This window comes from Periophthalmus magnuspinnatus, chromosome 23 (assembly GCF_009829125.3).
Source record: "Periophthalmus magnuspinnatus isolate fPerMag1 chromosome 23, fPerMag1.2.pri, whole genome shotgun sequence".
In the NCBI taxonomy this organism is placed as follows: Eukaryota; Metazoa; Chordata; class Actinopteri; order Gobiiformes; family Gobiidae; genus Periophthalmus; species Periophthalmus magnuspinnatus.
In genome coordinates, this window is record NC_047148.1 from 10,415,982 (window position 1) to 10,439,377 (window position 23,396).

General features: G+C 38.2%; 2 protein-coding genes across 4 annotated transcripts in view; one reads left to right on the plus strand and one right to left on the minus strand.

Annotated features, from left to right (window-relative positions):
- Window positions 1–15,267, minus strand: part of tbc1d22a (TBC1 domain family, member 22a) — a 126,378-nt gene extending 111,111 nt beyond the window's left edge. For 2 of the 3 annotated variants that reach the window (XM_055231505.1, XM_033989781.2), the window contains exons 1-5: window positions 15,031–15,239; window positions 14,538–14,594; window positions 12,695–12,872; window positions 10,785–11,034; window positions 5,871–6,050 (exon numbers count right to left, since the gene is read on the minus strand). In XM_055231505.1, coding sequence (XP_055087480.1) covers window positions 5,871–6,050; window positions 10,785–11,034; window positions 12,695–12,872; window positions 14,538–14,594; window positions 15,031–15,086 — 721 coding nt within the window. In that variant the 5' untranslated portion in view covers window positions 15,087–15,239. Of the gene's footprint in view, window positions 1–5,870; window positions 6,051–10,784; window positions 11,035–12,694; window positions 12,873–14,537; window positions 14,595–15,030 lie in introns of all 3 variants that reach the window. The other variant, XM_033989780.2, reaches the window with a different exon arrangement.
- An 864-nt stretch (window positions 15,268–16,131) lies between these two features.
- Window positions 16,132–23,396, plus strand: part of cerk (ceramide kinase) — a 33,694-nt gene continuing 26,429 nt past the window's right edge. Inside the window, exon 1 of the mRNA XM_033990184.2 lies at window positions 16,132–16,416. Within this exon, the coding sequence (XP_033846075.1) occupies window positions 16,269–16,416 (148 nt within the window). The 5' untranslated portion in view covers window positions 16,132–16,268. The remainder of the gene's footprint in view (window positions 16,417–23,396) is intronic.

Below are 23,396 nucleotides of genomic sequence, written 5' to 3' on the forward strand. Positions count from 1 at the left end.
AGACCTATAGGAGGAAAAAGAGACAATATATACAAGTATGCCAATGGTCTCAGTATGAACAAAATATAAAAATAGAAATCAATTTCCAAAGCTATTTTTGTGTAAATATTAGCTTGCTAAATTGAAAGTGTTTAAATGGTGGAGCTGTACAGTGCTCTGTGTGTGCACGTTCACACTGCCTTGCCTCAGGACATGAGCAATAATTAGCGGAGCCAAGGCTGACATCCATCACCTGGCCCAGGTTATAACCTCCTCCATGACCTTACATGTTAAACAGGTTGCTGTCACCCCCCATCACACGCATCACAGGACAACCACGGCTAAAGACAACCAATGGGCTACAAACCACAGTGTAACAGAGATGATAAGCACTATGAGCAGTCAGGTCTGATGTCCAAACTGTGAGCATAGATGAGGGGCCTTTTTGTACAAGGTTTTAAATGGTTTAATAGTGTGAAGAGAATAATTTAACTTAAATTGAGTAGACCAACTTGCAGTAAATTAGACGTAATAGTAAATGGGGTCGTCAAAAGTATCGAAAATCAGATACTAATCAATACTAAAACTAGTGTCAAAACTAGATTCTTATTTGTACAAGTATCAATACTAAAAAAAGTCAACTCAACAGACATTAACTTTTCCTGAATACCTTTAGAATGATCTTGAGCTGTATTAGAGCTAGTGGAAGACCACATATACCTGGGCTAGAAAACGGATACAAGACTATAAAGGTAATATAATAGAAAGTGAGATTATTTAATGTTGAACATGACATTATTTTATTATTATCATTGTGGTATTGGAATCCGTATTGCGTATCAAGTCTATTCCTTAGTATCAAAATAGTTTAGTTTTAGTGTCACAATACTAAAATTTCAGAGAGATCAGTTGATATGGGTTTTTTCATGGCCAATGCCGATTGTTTCAAATCCAGAGCAACCAATGGCTGATAAATCATAATCAAACCCACATTTTGGCTCAGAAATATTTGGCAGAGTTTATGACTTATGTAATTTAAATTTAGTGCAAAACTCACCCACAGCCCCTGTTTTATCACAGACCTATAAGAGAGCTTTGTAGTCATGCTTTCTGCAGCATAGCTTTACAATGAAGTGTTCAAATAAAGCTTTATGTGTATACTTTAGGTAGCAGGTCAGCCAAAACAAAACATCAGCCTGTGGTGGAGATTTAAGGCCGATAGCCAATGTGTTAAAAAGTGCAAATATTATATCCGATATATTGGCCTATCTCTGCTAAGAACTCTAAAAATAATTCAGTTTTGTTCAATTTTAGATACTATTTTACAATGCATATTACATCATTTAACAATTTCCCATGTCATACAAACAGAACATTTAAAGATGCAGTGTTTTGTATTGTGGGGGCAGGAGAAAATGGCACTACAAAGGGAAGTTATAAGTCTACCCGACTTGTGCGAGTTTAAAAATAACATTTGTGTTGAACTTTACACTGCTGGGTGGCCAGTGCACCACCTCAGGATGGGGTTAGTGAGGCCGCAGTCAGCAGTGGAGCAGGTCTATCGATTCTACTAACACCAGATACACACTGCGATAGACAGACAAGCCCACCTGCTAACAGCACAGACTGGCAGCTCTCACTTGTCATCAGCCCGGCCAGCCCCCAAAAAGAAGAGAGATTTGAGGCTATGACTGCTATTAATGATGTTATTCATGTGAGAAACCTCAGTGGATGGATGAGTGCAGACCCCCTCCAGTGAGCTCAAGGACACACGGTCACAAAGCTTTTACCCAAGAGGCCACTGACTACACTGACAAACTAGTAGAAGGTCTCCATTAATTATCAAGTCAACTGTTCATACAAATGTGGATTTTATTTTAGCCAAACATGTATAGTATTTCTGCAATCAAGCTGTAATAGTCATTATGCAAGTAATATCCCTGATACACCATGTACTATTACAAAAGCTCACAACTCTGGGTGGTTGTAGAAATGCTGTGACAATAATACTTGAAACTTTGCTTAAAACTGTAATAAATGTAATACTGCAAACATCCCTGACAATCTAGTGTTGTATGTCGTCGTCCATACTTTGTTTATTCAGTTAGGCTTATCAAAAGTTATTGAGAAAAACACTATCAAGAGTTTCTAAGTTGTGTCACGTTATACTCTGGCCTTGAATATAATGGAGAGTTGTTTGCCCTCTTGTGTGTCATGGAATTGTCCAAATGACTTTGAGGCTACATACTTAAAGCCCTCATGAGAGTCCAGTGAGAACTAATGGGTCTAAATGGGAACGAAAATGATGTTTTCTCACCCTGAACAACAACATCTAAAGACACTGTGAGTCTTATTACTGGAGGCAAGCACTGATATTATTTACCATTTCCCACAAGTATTTTGTAACATTAGGTTTAAAGTCCCTCAGTCTGTCTGGATACTTTTGTGTGCTCGTCCATAACCCATTCTTCGCTGCAACGCTGACCCATTTTTGCCCGTGGGGATCATTAAAGTTTCATCTGATCTGATCTGCCCCAATCCTTCTCTGGGTCCTGATCACCCTCTGCCCCCCTCGCCTTATCCTTCACTTAATTATGTCCCGTGAATGAAGTTCATCGTTCATTCTGCCAGCAGCCGGCAGCGTGGCTCGTCCTAATGGAGGCGCAGAGACCAAACTAAATTTAGACAGGAGGCTGTTGATGCCTGGCAGGGCTGTAATGGGGCCCGACGTCTTAGACAGAGAGCTGATGTAAAGGATACACTCATCTGCCCATAACCAGTTTGTGTTCCAAACTTTTCAAGGAGATCACACACAGAGGTGGGGCACGCTGCTGACTAAGGCAATTCAAACTTAATGAAATCCTACATTTACATTTTAGGATCTCAGCCAGTGCTATGTCTGCCTCTACCTCTTCAAAGTAATCTGCATGTGGCAGTGAAGCGGTGACAAGGGCTTCTCAAAGTCCAACCCAATCGGTCACGTCTGCTGATGTGATATGAGAGACGTTTCTCAAGTTTCTATTTTGTTTAAGGCTTTTTATTATATCTGCACAGTTCACTGGCAGAGGTCACATTCAAGACAATTCATTTCTAAACTGTCAAGCTGTTTACCCTTTAAGCCCTGCACACAAAGTTTTTATATTGATAAGGCAAGGCAAGATAATAAACAATTTAGTGATAATTATTCAATATTAATCAATTAGTGATTTGATTTTTTTTTTTTTTTTTTTTTTTTTTAAATGAATTGTTACAACAATTTGACACAGACAAAACCAAAGTGATGTCTCTTAAGGTCCTTGTGTCAATGTAATTACTGTGCTGTCTTGATTCATAAAATACAACAGGTTTTTTTTTTAGTCCGCGCATAATCCAGACAATGTTTTACAAAAATAACAACAAAAAGAGAAACACTGGAGCTTAAACCTTCACATGATTTCCTTCTCTAGTTATTAATAAGCCAAAAAGACAAAGTAATATTAACTAAACACAACAAGCAAGTAATAAAGTGAAAAAGAAAATATAAAAGAGGAAATTGCCAATAAAGCACATCTAATAATAACTTTTACCAAAATATGCTGCTGGTTATTTGAGGTTAACTAAGACCAGTGTCTACAATTAAGATGTGTGCTATGGTTAAAACTAACCAATTTCCTGAACAAAATGTTTCAAAGAAATAAATCAAATATGTAAGTGGGAGCTAAATTTGAGACTTACAAGAGCCAAAGTATCCAGAGTGTATCTGCATTTCAGTGTGTGGATTAGTTGTAGTGGTCTGAATGAATTTTACGTAACAAGGGTAAACTGGCAAAGGTGAAGCACATCCTGGCCAATCTTGCCCACTTCAGCAGACAACAATATTGATGATGTCAATAAGTCTGATGTGATGTCACACTCTCATAGCCTCTAACTGCTACACAAGACCAGTGTATTTTATCTCAAAACCTCATCTGAACTCTACAGACAGCAAACACATTTCTAAACCCTTCAACAGAGTTAGAGGTCAAGTATCACTTATGCTCTTAAGATTTTATGTGAAATATAAAGCCTTTAAAACATTTCCTCAAGAACAGTATTTCTGATTCATTTTACAGTTAGGCTTATTGACATCTGTTTAAAATCAGTTACGATGTTTATGCTCCCCATAACCTTTTTCCAATCAGTGGCTTGATGATGACATAATTCACTGACCAGACAAAGCTCTGGGCCACGTCCCCCAAGTTATAAACCACTGGTGTAATAGCCTCATTTTCACTAGAATGGTTCATTTTGGGCTGCCTTACAAACGGCTCAGGCCGCTTAAGGGCTTGACACAGGTCTAGCAAGACACCAAAGGTGCACTTTCCGCTGGTCATCGAAGCTGGGACGTTTGGCCTGTGACAGCGCTGTTGTGGGGGGAGAGCGTGATAGACCTTGATGAGCAGGAGCGGGATGGTGATACAGAGCATGAGCCTGACAGAGGCAATGAGGAGCGTGACACGGATGACATAGGAGTGGAGGAGCGCAAAGGGGCAATGGATGTCACGTCTCCCTCATGAAGTGCTGTGTTGTTGGCACCTGACCCTGGTGTTAATATTTTGCCAGGCGTGAGCAGCTATTGGTGTGCTGCTGGCCCTCCAATGACTCTGTGAAGGCATGACTAGCAATGTCCCCCGTGAGGTAGTCTCAGGTCTCAAGTGTCCCAGACCCCTTTGGAAGGTAGTACCTCCAGCGGTTCACTTTGCACCCCATACTGGACCTATGGAAATGAGGCTATACTGTCCACCCTTATTTGATGGGTACAAAGTTTAACACGAAAAAGGAAAGAACCCATGAAAGCTCAATAACATCTAGAGTTCTAAGGCTACACAATGTAATCTTACTGGACAAGAAGATGATATGAACTTGTTGAATGTAGCATTAGAGACAACTGTACATCAACATGAAATATCCTTGACTGATTGAGGCCACTGATATAAGGCAGATTAACACTGTGCCAACATGTTGCTTTTGTTCGTCAGTATGGACAGTAAGGACGTTTTAGAGCCACTGATAAAACCGCAGCACCAGACGCCCCTCTCTGGGGTTGGATAAACAATACATTATTGTTATTTGCACAACAAAGACTCGTCATTTGCTTCTGATGTTAGTTGTATTTTTCTCTTGTAATATGCACACATGCCCAGATGGCTGCACGAATTTCCCCCTCACTGCACCATTAAAGCTAGCACAGCTGGCAAACTCCACAGTGAGTAAAACAAAGAGTAGAACATGAAAAAGTCTGGCCATATAAGACGAATTTGGGGAAACAAAAAATGTATGGAAAGGGTACAAGTGACATTTTTATCACACTGGACAAAGAAAACTGTGTCCACTTTTGTTAGTCTTACATTAAAGCTCAGATGGTATTAAAAAAAACAACAACAAAAAAACAGGTACACTATGGGTACACATTTATATCATGCAGCCATACATTAGCACAACATTAAATGTAAATCTCCTAACTATGGCATCTGTTGCTGGGGAGGTTTAATAAATGTCTTGACACATATTTTTGTTCATAAAGTTGGTGCGTTAGAGTAAGATGATCAAGAAGATGACATTGCTAAATTGTAACTAATAAAACCAGTGCTTCCAAATTTATTAAGTGAACTTTTATGCCATTTCTGTATGCATTTCTGAATATATTTGACTGAACTATTGTGATCAAACAGTCACTTATGCCCTTCAGATTCTTACCTGTTCACCTTACCTTCACCTGTTGTTCCCTGTCTATCCATCTCCATGGAGACAAGCATGTGACTCCACCAGACCAACTTACAGGTCGGCAATAACATCTCCATGGAGACCCCCCCCCCCACCTGAATCGCCATCATAGTGCACCTTTAATGTGAAAAGAAGAAGCAGTGTCCTACCCAGATCTGTGTTGGGTCCAGCCAGTATCTGTCGGAACTTGTCGAGCCTGGAGGCCTCTCTCTCGGTCATGGCGGGGGTCCCAGACGTGTTCTGGTCTGCCATTCGTGCCACTAACGGGATGACAGGGGGCCGGTGGGGCAGGGACCGCTGTCTGTGAAGGGCTCGTTCACTCTCCGCATCTATAGAAAGACATAAATAGGTTAAATGTATGGTTTGCATTACACTATTACAGTAAGGTTGATTAAGGAAACGAGTGCATCACAACTACATGGCAAAGTGATGGATCATGTGATGGGTTAATATTATTTATCCTATATAAGTGCATTATGAAACATTTTAGTTGCACACTTATCAACTTGCAGTACACTTTCTAAAAACAAGGCGCCTGAAATATCTAATGATCAATAACCATTTTCAGAACAACCTTATGCCCCTTATGTACTTGCAGCCTTGCACTATGTTCTCCTATTGCGATGGTATATTAAATGTACAGTATTCATCAGAAGTTGCACAAGCAGGACTTGAAGCGGAAGGAACTTGCAGAGGTTGTGAACTTTGAGACATGTCTTTGCTGCCTTTGTATCAGAAAGACACTGCTCAGGGCCACATGTTTCCCAGATGTGCTAAAAAAGACTCAAGAAGAATCAAACACAAACTGGAGCACAGAGAAGCTGCCGAGGTCGAAACTTGTATGTGATGAGGGATGCTCCTTCTACTGAAAAAACTTTACAAAAGAGAGGAATCTTGTTGAAACAGAATCCCAACTTCTCCCAGAGCTGCAGCCAATGTTCCCTCTAATTTTTCACGAGTTTGAAAAAATACACAAACTCCCTGAGCGGTCCCATGGACCACTGTGAGCGACATCAGACGTGCGCACTGTGGTCATCAGATGTATGCACTGTGGTCATGCTGCATCGAATCCATCCATGTTAAATGGTTTATTAAAAGAATGGTCACTTTTTTTTTTTTTTTCTATAGTGCTTTTCTACCTTCAAGGCACTCAAAGCGCTTTACAACAAGGATCAAATTACCGCATTTACATTTCTGCCATAAGACTTTTAATTAAGTGCTTTAGCCACTTATACAATGAAAATGACAAAAATCTTGCTCATGACCTGTGTCGTATGTTAATGCTATTGGAAGTATAAATATTTCACTTTAACTATGGCAAAACATGAACTTCCAACCAAACCAAGACAACTGTAAACTCCAATGTTGAAAACACACTTAACATTTTTATGATAAAGCTCTGACTTGTATTATGAGTATAAGCCATTGTGTGAAGCTTTTGCTTCATTTTTTTTAGCTTTTGCTTCAGTTGTTACAACTCATAAACTAGTGACAGTCAATGACCAATACACACTGAGAGGAATCTGTATCTGCACACCCAGCTGCTCTATTACTGTACATTTACATATCAAAACACAATATATAATGTATATTTGTATATAAAATATATTCAAAACAAGTTGTATGGGTCAAAATAAATATATATTTACAAACCACACACTGCAAATAGTAAAAAAACACACACACTTCAAAACGTAAACAAACACACTGGAAACTAAGAACACACTGTACATGATTGTACAGTGTGACAGTCATTCTGCTACAGTGGCTCAGTGGTTAGAGGTTGGACGATCGAGTCCCGCTCGGACCAACTTCTGTCATTGTGTCCTTAGGCAAGACACTTCACCCAAGTGGTGTTTGCGTGATGATTGGTGGTGGTCGGAGGGTGCAGATTGACACACATTTGACCCACAATTAAGTCAATAGCAGAATAAACCACGCTCACCGATCAGGAACAGCATCCAGTCCATCAAAACATAAGGTCCTCTGCTCCTGAGTCCATCATGAGATCTTCACTCGGTTCCACGAACCGCTCTGGGTCCGAGATGCCTCTAGTTTAACTTGTACAAACATCCACAGTGTCCTCGGTCGGTTACTTCCTTTGTTTTGTCCGTTTCATCATGTTTAAAACGCAAAACTGCTGCAAAACAGTGCGTAAAATTACGCAATTGTGCGCGCGTAATTTTACGTGCGGATCTTTGCCCGAGTGCGGGCCGTCGGAACGTTAAGGGGTTAAACACTTGGCATCATTAGCGAGTTTTCACTCCACATCGGCCACATCGGCTAAAACACTGGGAGCGGGACATGAGGAGCCTGTCAATGACGTTGATAAGCTGCGCAAATACGTATGTGAATCACATAATTGAGAGAGGGAACAGTGGCTGCAGCTAACTATAATATATTTAAAACTCCATAACAATTAGAGAAAAATGGGGCCAGAGCTGTAATATCCCTTTCCCATTTCAAACAAGCGCATAAAACATTTACAAACATGTCCAACAGTGTTTTATTTGCACTTACAAATATTAAAAGAGCCACCAGTAGTGCACCCTTTTGTAAATTTACCAATAAATACTTTCTGTTGGGTGTGCTCAGGAGTTGCATGATTGTGTTTCTGTTGATGTCAGAAGCAATAAAAACCTGCACTAATTACTAGACTAATCCGCTTTCAGACATGAAAAGGGCCATTGTAAAGTTACATGTTAGATGGTACATTTCACCAATTTTAAACAGTTTCCCTTTTTGACACATAAGTCACTTGGAAATGGTAACAAGGAAAACAAATTGCATAAATTACAAGAATAACTCTTAAAAATATGTGACTGGATTAATACTTAACATACACTAGATTTTATTGGCATGTACACCTTTTTTTTTTTTTTTACATTAACCTGCTCACGGACTGCAATGGAAACTGGCAATTTTGCTATAACCTGATTCAATCATATTTCCTGATTTTTAATGTCAATGTTTTATGTGCTAAACTGAATGACAACATGACAAAAATGCAAGTAATATATGACCAACACATCAACAAACTTACTGCAAAGACAGATTCTGCAAAATCTGAAATGAAATGAACATAAGAGTGGGCGGTGACAAACTTAACCACAGCAAGTCTCTACATGTCATATATTATGTTTTCTGCGCCCTGAGTGTACCCTGTATGGTGTACTTTTTTATCTTCATGCTTTTGTGCATTTACTAAACACTCACTAAGGATGCACGCCGCATCACCTGTGTATCCCTGTATCCGTGCGTGACACAGCGAAGCAGCCAGGCGTCTCCGGAGATAGGAGGTGGCGCCCGGAGGCAAAGTACTACTGCTTATGCTATTGCTATCTTCAACATGCAGCACCAGCCTACACAGCAGACATGTGACCTGCCATCCAGAGAAGAACTCAGGATTTAAAATGCATATATATTTATTCAGCATTACATTATGAACACTAATAAGGCAAATATAGATCACTTATCATAGGACTTGGTGAGTGATGTTTATAGTAGGCAGCTTGTTAACTTTTTTTCATGCCAATTGGGACCTCACTGCCATAGTCTGTATAAAGAAGTGGACTATGGGAGTGTGACGTCAAACTTGGCATTCAGCTCCAGTCAAATGAAGTTCATCAAGGTTAGCTTTTATAGGGACGGATTTGAAGCCAAGTTGCGTAATAGGAATTCAGACCCTAAGTACCATAGCAACCAAAGAGCCAATCCGGAGTGAGGCTGTTGAAGGTAACGACCCTTCCCGCCAACCAGCGTAGCGAGCAGCAACACTGTCAATCAAACCTTTTGCTATTGGTAGCAGGAGCGGGAGATGGTACCTTATTTTTCTGTTATTGATGTTCATATCTTGAGTTACGGACACAATAGCGAAATAACAATACCAGGTTAATGTAAAGGAGGCCAATACAAACATTTTAAGATAAAAAGACAAGCCCAACAGCAGCAGTTATGGAGAGAGGGGAGACAGTTTTCAAATGTACAGTGAACTGGAGCCAGAGTCAATGGAGCCCATACTCACTTCCTATTTGGAACACGGCAGCTAGCAGGTTAGCCATGTCCATTTATGTATATAGTCTATGCTCACTGGATGATAAAATAACTGAGAATTATAATCTGAATGAGTTTTAAAAAGCCAAAAGTTGAAGAACTGGATGAAATGAGGTACAAAAAGACAGCTCCTGTGTGCTTCATGTAATAGATAAATGATGAGAGAAGGATGGCTGGTAAAGACAAACCAAAACTCTTACTGTATGCTTAATATCATGCAGGTTGTCATATGTTAAAATGATCAGACAAACTGTATGTCACCTCTGCTGTGCGCCAGTTTAAAACATTACTGTTATATCTGTGGCCAGCCTTGAGTAGTGAGAGCTGTAAATGCAGGACCATGACATTGCGATAAGCAGTAGTAGACTTGTGCTTTCGGAAAACAACACAGGCTGAGGAGAAGGGAGCACTTTCTGTCTGTCACAGCACATCTGTGCCCGACTTGATAAAAGTAGAGGCAGCCAAGGACAGCTACTAGTGCCCAGGGAGCAGTTTGGTTGTTTGCATAAAAAACAATACATCCCCAAGCAAAATACAAACATTATGCAGCCTTCCAAAACACACAGACCCTTTCCATCGATTTATATGTATTCTTTAGGATGCTTTACATATTCAGCTGCAGATTTCTATTCAGATTTGTTAGTTATTATCAGCGGTTTCAGGCCAGTTGAACAGACTGAACAGAAGCATTACTCAATCAGTCCCACTTTACTGAGATTGCCCAAGTCCTTCCTTCTTCCTTTCTGTAACTCATAATAGACGCTGACCAATAGGAGTGAGTGGGAGAACAAAGACTCACAAATCTGTTTTTGAGCAGAGACTTGAACTACATTGTATTAAATATAAAAGCATGGTGTCCCTTATACAGGTTTCCTGATTGACAGGCTTTCACAGGATTAATCCAACATCAACAATTCAACACTACCAGCTAATCAAGTTAGGCTATCAAAAGTTTTAGTATTCAGCTCAGTGGGCAAACTTTGGAACATTGAGCGATGAAGTCCACTAACCTTTTGGTGACCCAATTGGAGCCTCACTGTGGGACTTGACCAGGCGCATATCGCTGTAGGGGCTGGAGGTAAATGAAACCTCCGGGCTGGGCAGCTCTCCCTCGTGGGATCGCTCCACCTCCTCCTCCCCTTCCACATCCAAGTCCTGGTCCTCGGGGTCCTCCTCTGTGGGCTCTTCCTCCTTCTGCTCCACCTCCAAAGAGTCGTCCTGTCTCTGCCTCTCCTGCTGCCTGCTATGGTTCTCAATCACCTGGATGTAAAAACATTAAATACAATTAAGATATTTACCAACCATTGTACTGGTGGTCTTTGCTAGCACTACATATGCACTTAAGCCTATTTCCCTACATGAACGCAAGTGCACCTGTGCGATTGTCATGGACAGGAATGCAGAAAGCTACCACAATTCTTTGCTTGCTCAAATAATAATAATAATAATAATAATTCTGAAGTCTCTGAAATACATTTGCATTATTGTAATACATGTAGCTAATAGAATACAACACTTTTGACAATGTAAAAATAACATTAAAACATGTAACATTGAATACAAAATTGTAATATTGGACATTTTTTCTGCCTCTTCACAAAAGCATGTTTTAACCTCAAAAACAAACCCAAACCCATTGTTAAACTAAAATTCCACAAAGTAGTTCAACCTTGCACAGCTGCAGACTGATTTTCAAATGCAATCTCCACTTCTTTCCATATGGCTGCTTGTGCTTTCACATAATAAAAAAAAAAATCGTACAGCCATTTGAACGATGTCTGTAAGCAATAGTGAGAGTGTATAAATATTGAGCCTTAAGCTGAAATGGGCAGGTTTTCTTTTGAATATACTGCAATATCTTGGACTCAACATTTTTTCTCTCCCTGAAAAGAGCACCTCCTGGCATTTGGTTTTATAAGACCTTTTATAAGTGCATAGGATTTTAGCAATAATAAAAGTATGATTAGTTCTATATCATTAAGATTAAATGGTAAGAAGAGAAGCTGTGTGGAAGTGGTGGTAGTGTTTTAATTGGTTTAAAAAGGCAAAATGTCAAGTGACCAACATAGTAGAAATGATAATTCAATTAAAATCATCTTGCCCATTTATAACTTGAGATGTCTGGGATAACAAAATCTTCAGTAGATAATCATTTTGTCAGTTTAACTTGTTCTGGGTGAGCAATGATCATGTCTTATACCTTAATATAAACTAAATGAAAATCAATGTAATTCAGTCAAAGTTTTGTATCTGCAAAATCCCATTATTGCCGACAGAGAGAGCAAAGAGGTTTTTCCCTTTACCGTGATAACCTGTCACAATAATTACTATATAGACTCGAATTAGAATAATAACAGAATATAGGTTCATTCCACCATCTTTTTTTGCAGCTCATGTTTTTGAATGATACTATATATTTAAAAATATGTTTACTTGGATTATATTGAATTACTGTTAATGTGTCATTGGATTAAAGTAGTTTCAATATTTATCAATTAGCACAATATCTCTCTGTACCAATATATTATGGTTCAAAATTTGTTATCGTGATAGGTCTACATTTAGGTGTGAGACAACCCTGATATAAAGGTTCCAAGCCAGAATAAAAGTGTGTTGGACTGGTCTAGCCTCTGCTAAATATATGGCCATCTGCTTTGTGTGTGTCTTTTTTTTTTTTTCTAGCAGCCCTGTTTTAAATAAAGGCATGTTCTTTGTAGTCAAGAGAATATAAATGTTGAAATTAGTCGAGTGAAGCTGTTGGACACTCAAACACAAATTAATAAAACAACATTAGAACATGTTTAAAAGTCATTTCAGCATAATAATATGATATGGGCACTTTAAGGATGGTATTTGTACAGGCTACAGCAAAGCATTGTCACCGGTGGTGCAAGATGTGAGAGGTTAAAATCCAGTTTACCTTATTTGCCGTTTCCATGACAACCTCAATGTTAAGATTTTGGGCGCCCATTGCCAACAGTTCGTCATCGTCCACGTCCCAGGCGTCACTCGTAGTGCTCTCAAACTCCTGGAAAGTGGCGGCTTTTTTAGGTTTTCCAGGCGTAGCCGGAGGAGGCTTGTTACCAGCTTTAATTAGACTGTAACACACAGAGCACATCATTAATATTGAGATGACAAGGGAAAAACATTCAGCTTTGGATAAATGATCAAATAGGAAAAACTACGAGAATCAGAAAAAAAGCAAAGTCTCATAAAGTAAATGACAATAACAGGAAGATACAAGAAATTAGGGGAGAAAGACTATCAAGAGTTGCACAAAAATAAAATAAAACTGAAAGCATAGTATGTAACTTTTTTTGGAACATCTCAACCACGTACATCAGAAATCGTAAGTAACAACAAATATAAACCTCTGTTACTCTGTATTTATTTTGACCATTAAGCTGATTTTGTAAAGACTTTTTTTTTTTTTTTTTTTTAACAAATTACAATTATGGAGAAGTAAGGGCACTTTGACAGCTGCCATGCTAAAGATTAAAGAAAGCTTCTCTTCCTGATCGGGTATTTTATTACAAATGAATGTGACCAAATTAAATGAAAGTAGCATCACTATTGCTTCATTTTGTTAATGCAATTCAATTCATTTTATTTTTGTAACGCCCAAAATCACAACAACAGTTGTCTCGAAGGGCGTTCATGTTTTGGTTGATGGGGGAAACCGGAGTACCCAGAGGAAACCCATCCAGACACGGGGAGAAACATGAAAAACTCCACACAGAAAGGCCTGGGCGACCCGGGGATCAAATCAAACCTTCTTGCTGTGACACATGAGTGTTACAAGGACACCACGTTATTCAGGCAAAATGAAAACCACCACAAAAGGAGAAAGTGGATTAAATTAAGCCCAGGTCTTGTTTTATGCAATACGGAGGAAAGGGGTAGACTGAGGAAACAGGGACAAGAGGGACAAAGGGTGCAGTGACTTTTCGCAAAGAAAAGGATTACCATAATAATTATAATAGAAAGATTTTTGTTATAAGATTTCAAATTATATCTCCACAAAAACACAAATTAAAAGTGGATCCCTTGTAGAAATGCACTCAATTAAAAACAAGTTGAAAGGAGAAAATGTTCCTTCAAAACTGCAACTCAACAGGAATCAAAAGAGAAGGTGTAAGTCAAGAGAAGTATCAGAAAGAAAAACTGAAGTAAAATGTACAGTAATTGAAAAGTCCAATAGGAACTAGTACAACTTAAGATGAACTAGATTTTCTGGAAAGTTTACTGCAAGGAGTGGAGAACAAAGAACACATATGCTATTGTTATTCAACAACTATTCACAGTTAGATTTGGCTTAATCATCACCTTGACCTCAAGGAAAAGAATATAGTAATGAATAGGCGTGCAAAAACATTCCCCCTGTTATTAATAGAATACATGTTACAATTAATTAGGAGTGGTGATAGTCTAAACAACATTATTATTACAATATTATTACAATATTATCTATAATTCAAATGCCCACTTCTAATATAACCTACAAAATCAAAAAGGGGGGCACTCACTGAGAGTACATCACAAGTACATCTCAAGTACATCTTTAATTTAAAACAAATTTATTCTCCTTTTGTCCTCTAAAGGCTCAACAGAACTACTTTAGATATGGTTTCCATCTAGTTTAGACCTGGTGTAAATATGGTGTTAAGGACCACTTAAAAATCTCTATGATGGATGATGCTACAATTAAGATTCAAAATGTTACACAACTGCTTGCACTGACTGACACACAGGTTGGCACTTACTTTGCGTGAAGCAGGGGGTCGAAAGGTGGATGTTGTGCGCCGTACACATGCTGGATGCTGAAAAAACAAAATCAGAAAATGTTAATGAATGAGTCCTGCTAAGCTAGCACAGCCAGCTTCCTGATTTTTCCAAACTCCAACTCGTTATTACAGGAGCAGTTTATAGTAGAGACTATGAGTGCTTACAAAGCCAAAGAAATGTATTTTGCTCATCTACATACTTTGTTAACCGATATTCTTATTACGACAGTCTTCAGAGTAACAATTATCAACAATTAGCCGCTGTTAGCAAATTAGCCCTGAACCAGCTATGTGCAGCATGGGATAAACGAGGGCTATTCAGTTGATTAGCGTGTTAAAATAAAGGGTGAAATCGGCAGAGTTAATACGGTAAGACAGATTTAGTTAATTTGCTTTAATACATAAACCACAAGGCGTTTTGTGTGCAGCTAGCCGTGCTAAGTTAGCCCTGATCAGAGAACACGTCACTCACCTGCCAGGAACCTTCGCCGTGTTTCGCTTCCAAAACTTATTCCCGTCATTCGACATTTTTCCTCTGCTATCCCACACGTCATAAAATGAAGCCCCGCAGCGCTGTCGTTTTCAATACAGCCCGATTTTGAGTTTATTTGAACAGATTCCCTCCTCCAAAACTCAGAAAGCTGCCATGTTGGTGCTGCCAGATAGGTGAGCAAACGTGGCTGTGATTGGCTAAAAAAAGACTTCCTCCGTGTGGACCAATCAGAAGTGAGATTTGAGGTGAGGTGTCTGGGGGAGCTGACGTCGTTGCCTGCGGTGTCTGCTGCTGTGTTGACAGAAAAGTGTCAATCAAACAAGAGACCACCAGCAGCATCAGCACCAAGGAACCAGGGAATAGTTAGCACATAACATTTTATAGGGTTTCTGCCACAAGTGTGTTTAATATCGGGCATTTTATCATTAGAATTATTCCTTCCTAAACCTTAAAACAATTGTGATTGAAAATGAGAGAAAAGAAAGTAAGAAAGGGTTTGTTTTTTGTTTTTGTTTTTTGTTTGTTTGTTGTTGTTTGTTGTTTTTTGTTTTTTTGTTTTTTTTTTAAGAATTACAAACCTTTTCAATTGGAGATTTATCCATAGACCTACGTGTACACACAGACAGTACACCGGGAAGTCAGTGAAATAAATAAGACTTTACGCAACAGCTCAGATGTTTGTCCAGACGCAAAAACCTTGACAGATGTCTCACTCTGAGAATCTTAGACTGTCTGTTGATTAGCCTTTTATTATAAGTGGTGTATGTGGGTAAGATATAAAATGCAAAGTTGGCATAGGTTTACATTATGAATATAGCGATGGTTTTGGACAAGATGCAAACTCTTGTCCCAAACCATGGCTCCAAATTCATTTAAAAGTGTTGTTTATTGAAGTGAATCGAAGGTCAAAAAATAAATAAATAATGAGATTCACTTTTATTTGTCCCCTGGGCCATGTTTGTACGTTTTGTGGTTTTCCTCAGAATCTACTTCGTTGGTCGTACACGTTATAAAATAATGTATTCGTGCACGGTGAGTGAGCCGTCTGTTGCATAAAAGATCTTTGCTCTTAGCACTGGCGCTGCAAGTGCGTTTCTCTTTGCACTGGGGAAAACGCGCTCCTACATGCGGCCGGTTCCAAAGTTGACATGAGGACGACCAAGAGGCTGACAAGCATTGAAATGTCCTCAGAGTGACCCCTCGGAGCAACAGACATCATGGACAAACAGCACAGGTTACTTTCAATGCGTCTTTTCCTCAAACAAGCCGAGGTAGAAGTTGTACTGAACCGCGTCGTACTGTCATGGAGGGAAATACAGAGGAACACAAAACACGACTCTGACATCAGCTGCCCAGTAGATACAAGTGAGTATCAAAAAGTTAGTATTTTCCTGATATAACTTGTTCTTTATTTTTGTGTGTGACTTATCTCAGACTCTCAGACTACTGTGACACTGTAGTCTGAGAGTCTGAGATAAGTCAGTCTGTGTGTTTCTCAGTTTGTGGTTTGGGGGCTGCTGTGGCTTGTCTGTCATTTGCCAGTTTTGGGGTCTCAAAGCCCTGATGTAATTTTCTGTGTTCTACACAATCCAGGGTTTGATAAATGAATCGATGAGTCAAACTGTAATATATATATATATATATATATATATATATATATATATATATATATATATATATATATATATATATATATATATATATATATATATATAATTATTATTATTATTTTTATTTTTTTTATAAATGAATTAAGCCAACATTTACATCAAATAAAGAACCTCATAGCACAAAAGTTCTTGCTCTATGACTGTACTGTATGTTTCCATTGTATTACTACTATGTGTGTGTGTGTGTGTGTGTGTGGGTGTGTGTGTGTGCGTGTGTGTGTGTGTGTTTGTGATTGTCTTCACCTCTGTGATTTTTATCTGGGTCATGGATGTGCTGAGGGCTAGTGCTGTTGTGGTGTGTGTTGTGTAAAGTTGTTGGTGATGGTTGTTCATTCATTGGTTTTGCTTGAGGCACAAGATCTTTCACTAAAGTGCTGTAAAATATATTGTTACTTACAATTTTGATAATAGCAGATATTAATACATGATTCAAAGAAGATGTTTGTAGCCTACATATTGGCCATATGGAAGACACTTTCTTCATGTGAGTATAGTCATGTGTCACTGGTATCTAAATCCAATGTATTTTAATAGTATTATTATTAATGTAATGATTTTATGAGCAGCTGTGATAAACTTTGGTCTTTTATGTATTTGCATAATTGTTATATATTTATAATATATTATAATATTTAACCAAACATCATAAAATGGGCTTATTAAAAGTTTACAGAATGTATTTACACAGATGATATAGCTCTTCATGTGTTATTTCAGCCATCTTGCCTAATTACTAGGTGTGACCAGTGCAGCTGTGAAATGATAAACCCACTTGTTGCTGTAATAGGGGAAACTTTGCCCTCTCTTTCAGCAACGATTGTCACCGGATCCCAAAGTCCATGTAACCCCTGAGGGCTAACTGTTTGTTCATGAAGATAGAGTTCTCGCTCCGCAATTACTATCCTGTATTGAGAGCAGTTTCATTACAGCCAGCACTGCACACTTGGCTTTAAACTCAGCCATTGACCTTCTTCAAAGTGGTATCAGGCGCCCTATAATAACCCACCATAAAGACTTCCATTTATTGAGTCAATGTTCAACACAGTCCTGTGAGATTCCTTCTTTGTGACGGTCATAATGGTAATAGCTCGGTGTTTGACTGTAAGGTATAGGTGCTTTTGAGACTTGCTTGTGATAGATATCTATTGAGTTTCATAATAACGTGATATGCGTGTTGTAATTACTTTATATGAATACATAATAGTTTGGTATAGATGCGTTGACTGCTGAATTATAAAACCTGCAAATTATGTATTACACCAATAAACCACGTGATGTGAATGTGGGAGTGATTCAAGGGGTGTGTCCAGCCCCAAAGTTGAGCATAGTCTGTCTGTACGTTGTCCCAGTGGGGAAATAGCTTGTTTTTTACCGTGGAACATGGTTTTGCTAGTTGTAACTGCAATAATTAAAATTCGATGTAGATCAAACATTATGTAATATATCTTTTACATTTAACACTGAAGATATACATTTGTAAATGCCGGTACTTCACAAGGATATAAAAACAACACTTTAGAAATATAATGTAGTTTAGTTGTGTAGTTATCTTTCACCAAGTTGGTTTGATAACTGTATGGATTAATATATGAGAGGTGTAAACAGGGAAGCAGAAAAAGCAGTGGATAGAAAATATCTTGTTATTGTTTTAAGCATGTTTGCCATTATTACACCAAGTCTTCTAACAGACAGGCAGTATCTATCTTCTATACTACCCTGCTCCAAATGTGACTTTATGTTATCACCTGCCATTTGAGTGAAGTGGGAGAAATCATAGCCTGTCACTCATAAAAGCAGAAAGCTAACAAACAAGCCTTTTTTTATTTGATAAACACATTCATCCATTGCCCTTCCCGTAAAGATCCTGACAAGGAAGGTAGATTTGTCAGTGGATGTGGACTGTGAGCAAGCCAAAGACACAATTTGTTTGCCTCGTATTCAAAACAGAGATTCATTATTCTAAATCAAGGTGTAACTTTATTTTCCCAGGAAACATTTGTCTTGTGCTTACAGTGCCGAAGGTCCCAATTACTTTCAGCAAACACCAGGACAGTCAGGTCTTATCACAGCTTTCTTAGAGCCGAGATCACTGTTCATCAAAAAACTAGTAATAAAAGCATATAAACTGAGATGAGACAGTAAAAAGTCCTCAAATAAGTGAAGTAGTAGTAGAAATGTAACAAAGCCAGGCCTTCTACTTTAAATGTTATTCATTACCTATCGCTGGCCACTCATACACAAAACAGAATTAATCATGTTAGTAGAGAGGTCCAGTCATGTGCTTATACAGTTAAACTTCCGCAAGCCTTCCAAGCCCTCATATCTCCTGGGCCAGGGGATATACTTTTCCATATGCTGAAGCTGCATCAATATCCACCTCCGAGATTCACTGGGAGAGATACACGCAGTTTGAAAATGAGCCTTACCCCAGACTTGGTGGTATAGAGTATGTAATGCTATAATGGAGGATCACTACTGTAGCATTGTATATTTTGATTAGACAACTTAAATATACTGTAAATAATGGACAGTTTAATAAAAAATGGTTTATTGAATTCATTTTTTGAGATAATAAATCGTTCTATTTTGCTGTATTATATAACCTTTACTTTTTCTGGAGTTACTGAAATCTGGCCACATCTCAGTTGGTCTGTCCAAGAATCAATAAATGAGCCACATCCACGTAATACTTTTACTTGAGTATGTCTGGAGCATGTTGTTTATAGCATGTTCCAATCCCAAAGCATCCCATAACATCTTCTTTTCTCTTGTCCATATTTTTTGTATTGTTTTCCGAAGCATAGCAAACACAGTGTCCAATGGCAGGTCTCTTTTGACAACTCACCTTTGTGTGTTGTACTGCAGAGGTTGATCTTTGTAATCTAAAGCCCTGTGCACACATAACTTTGTATACACAGCAAGCTATAGAGAGAGGCAGAAGCATGCACCAAAATAAACAACCCTAAAAGGACACAGGGAAATTGGTTGGACTGAGCAGGTTGGTGAAGTGTTATTGGCAGCAGGGCAGGCTCTCTCATCACATCGATTGCATTTATTTACCTGTGTCTGGGCTCAATAGAAATAAAGAGTGGGACCTCTAAAGCTAATTAAACAATCAATCAGGGTCCTGGATGATGACTTAAGTGAGTGACTGATGCAGAACCATCCCCATGATGTCAATAGTAGCTCTCTTAAAGGGGTAATGTGTGGGGCATATTGTGTTGGCCTTACTGGCCTTGTGAATGGCTAATGTGTTCTTTCAGATGACCAGTTAATGCATGAACCATTGCACTCTTGTTTTGTCAATAATGTGTTTCATATGTATGATTAGTATAAGATAAAGTTTAATAAATGAACACCATACTAAAAACCATCAATATTCTAGTTTTATGATTATTATAGTGACACAATTGTATAACTACCCTGGCACTTTTCCAGCTTTTACTTTATATATACTGTATAACCCCCAACCAGCCAATGTAACATGTTGCATGCTAAAGGCTAAAGACAACTCAGCATGTGATCAGCAGATAACATACACATAAGTCTGCACAATAATAGCAAATGGCTCTAATAATTTATTTGTGCAGGATCCATTTCAAATGTTGGCATGGTTACCATGTTGTACACCAGTAATGTTCTGATAAACCACAGTCATATAATGCCTACATGTCTAAACAAATGTCATAATGAAAAAACTTTATGCTTTACAGTTGTAACATTTGCTGAATAGAACAGAAGGAAACTTTCTTTGTCCAAAACATAGTAACATAATAGATGGGTGTATGATCATGGATGATTATCGTCAGCCAAGTTGAACATTTCTCCTCAATAGGTGTAATCATGGGTGTGTTTTTTTTTTTTTTTTTTTTTTTTTTTTTTGCCTGCAGGGGTAATTTTCTATATTAAAAGTAATCCATGGGCCAGTCCAACAAATAATCTTCTGTAGCTCAAATTTCATGTGACATATTGACTTGGTAGTTACAATGTTTTGCCTCACACCTCACTCGTTTTAGTAAAGTTTAACGTTAAAACACCATCTTCAATATTCATGAATATAGCTTGTGTTTTCTTGTTTGTGTGCTTTTCAAGACATAGTTTTATAACTCAAAGATTCTGCCACATCTTATCAGCTGTCACACTTGTACTCGCACTGCACTCTGTATGCGCGACATGAAGAAGCAGGAATTAAAACGGAAAGAAATGTTGTTGTAAGAAGCCGGGAGTGTAAGCGTTTTCCTTCAGCTAGTGCTGGCTTGTCATCCTAACTCCAAAGCGCGTACCGCCAACAGCTCTGTGACAATAGAGGGATTACTGTGATCCACTGTGTACAGGGAGGGCGTGGCGACAACAGCAGAATATGAATATGGTGACAGCTAGTTGTTGTCAGAGGACTAAAATGAGGTGAGACCAGTGCAGCGCTGTCATAAGAAACCTATATGGAAACCAAACAAAGCATCTCTGGTGTGCAAGTTTGCATACAAGTTTTAGACAGATGTTAAAGTAATGTGAACTGATTTAGTAAATACACTCATTGAATTTGGTTTGTCCTTGTGAAGTGAAATTTTCAGAACGTGATCAAGCCTTTTAGGTGTACTGGCTTTCAGAGTTGTAATATACTTATTGGTATTGGCACCTCTTTGCTGTACTGATCTCTCTGTGTGTTATGACTGCTAAAAACTGAAAATCATATGGTGTTATTGCAGATATTATCTAACAGCTTAAATGTCCCAAGTTCATTCTTCCATATCCCACGACATTTAGCAGTGACCTTTAATAGATCATTCTTGAGGTTTGAAGGCTCAGTGGATGACAACTAAGCTACAACATCATCAAGTGCAAAGTAGTGTAGGTCAGATGAGTGCAGACATCTAAAATATAGCTTGCAGTCTTCAATTCTGGCTGTTGACATAATTGGGTTGGGTTATTGCTGAGTAGAGAAGCTCATCAAGGGTGTGTTGAGGAATTTAAAAACGTTAACCAAAATATCCGGTATTTTTAGTTAGGTCCTGTTTGGTGGGATGCCACAGTAGGTTACCATATGTGTGCTAAAGTGGTTGCTCTAACATAAAATGCATGTGATATGTGATTTTGATATAGTGATTCAGTTAATATCACTCCTCTGCTGTAAATCCAATGCTACTGACATACATTTCTGTGTATAAAGGTGTGTACTTTTTGTTTCATTTATATGGGACAAGATAGACTAATGTTTAACTACGGGCCTCATAAAACCATCACACGCTAGGACTCATGCGTGAATTTCCTACTTCCTCAAATGCAAAGCTACATTTACATTACGTTTTTGGTCTAAATTGACTTATGTTTTGTCTCAAACATAAATCTTTTCTAAAAGTAAATTAAATGTTGTGAAGGTAACATTATCCTTATTGCGAATCACTAATTCTTTGCCAAAAAATGTCATGTAAACACAAAGAACATCTACATTTTCTTTAATGCTTAGCAGAGTTTAATCTGTTCTATACTATACCTCGTTTGTTTACATTGTTACAGACATTACAAATAAACTTTGGATTGTCATAATGTCTTTAGTGAGGTGGAGGCACCAGCACATAAATAACAGCAATGACTCACAGGAGAAACATTTGGCAGTTACATAAGAAAAATACGTAAGTACTTGCACTGAGGCACTTTTCCTAAACTCAAGCAGCTGTACTGTCCTGTGCATCAGATTAAAGACTTTAGCCCTGCGACCTGGCATTTATTGCTTCTTCCAGTGTTGTTCCCACTTGGTGCATTCAGGACAGATCACATTTAAATGAATGACACTTTCTTATCCTCACACATTGGCCTATCTGATTTAGACTGGGAAAAGTATGGGCAGAATGAAGTTGCACTTACTTAAATTTGGGCAAAAATTTGTTGAAATGTGTCCAATAAAGCATCCACTGTGGACTGTGATATTTGCAAATTTGTTTTCACTTTTAAATATGTAATTTGGGTAAGATTCAAAAGTAGCCTATGAATTTGAATGAAGACATTTTGTTATATTCGTCCAGCCAGTCACATACATCCCAGACTCAGTACATTGATTTGTGTTGATGTGGTTTTATTTTATATGTGCTCTCTCCACACTTTGCAAAAGCGAAACTTAATATTAATAGAGTTTAGAATACAATACAATAGATACTATACTTCAGTCAATGAAGTGTTTGCTGTATGTGTGAGCCTTTTCATAGATTCCCTATGGCTACAGTAAACATTGCACAAGAATCAATTTCATTCAAATCTACTTCAGTTGATATTCTATTACATTCCACAGAACATTACGTCGTATGTGAGCTCCTGTGCTTTGGTGGCATAATTAGAATTTATCATCACCATCATTGTTATTATTATTGTATTTTATTTATTTATTTATTTATTTATTTATTTTTGTACTGATATAACATTTTCAACAACTTATGCAACTCAGCTGTAGAAAACAAAACATTACAAAACATTCTAGGTATTGTGACTTCAACGCAACAATTAGTCTCACTTTAGACTTCAGTTCTAAGTAAAAAATTATGTAGAAATATAAACCTCATTGATATAGTTGCATGCAATTTCTTGGAGTCGAGAAGCTCATAGAACACCACACCCTTCTCTGTTAGTGTTTGTTAGTGTTATTAACAGGCCCAAGGTGACACCATTATGAATATGAACCTGATT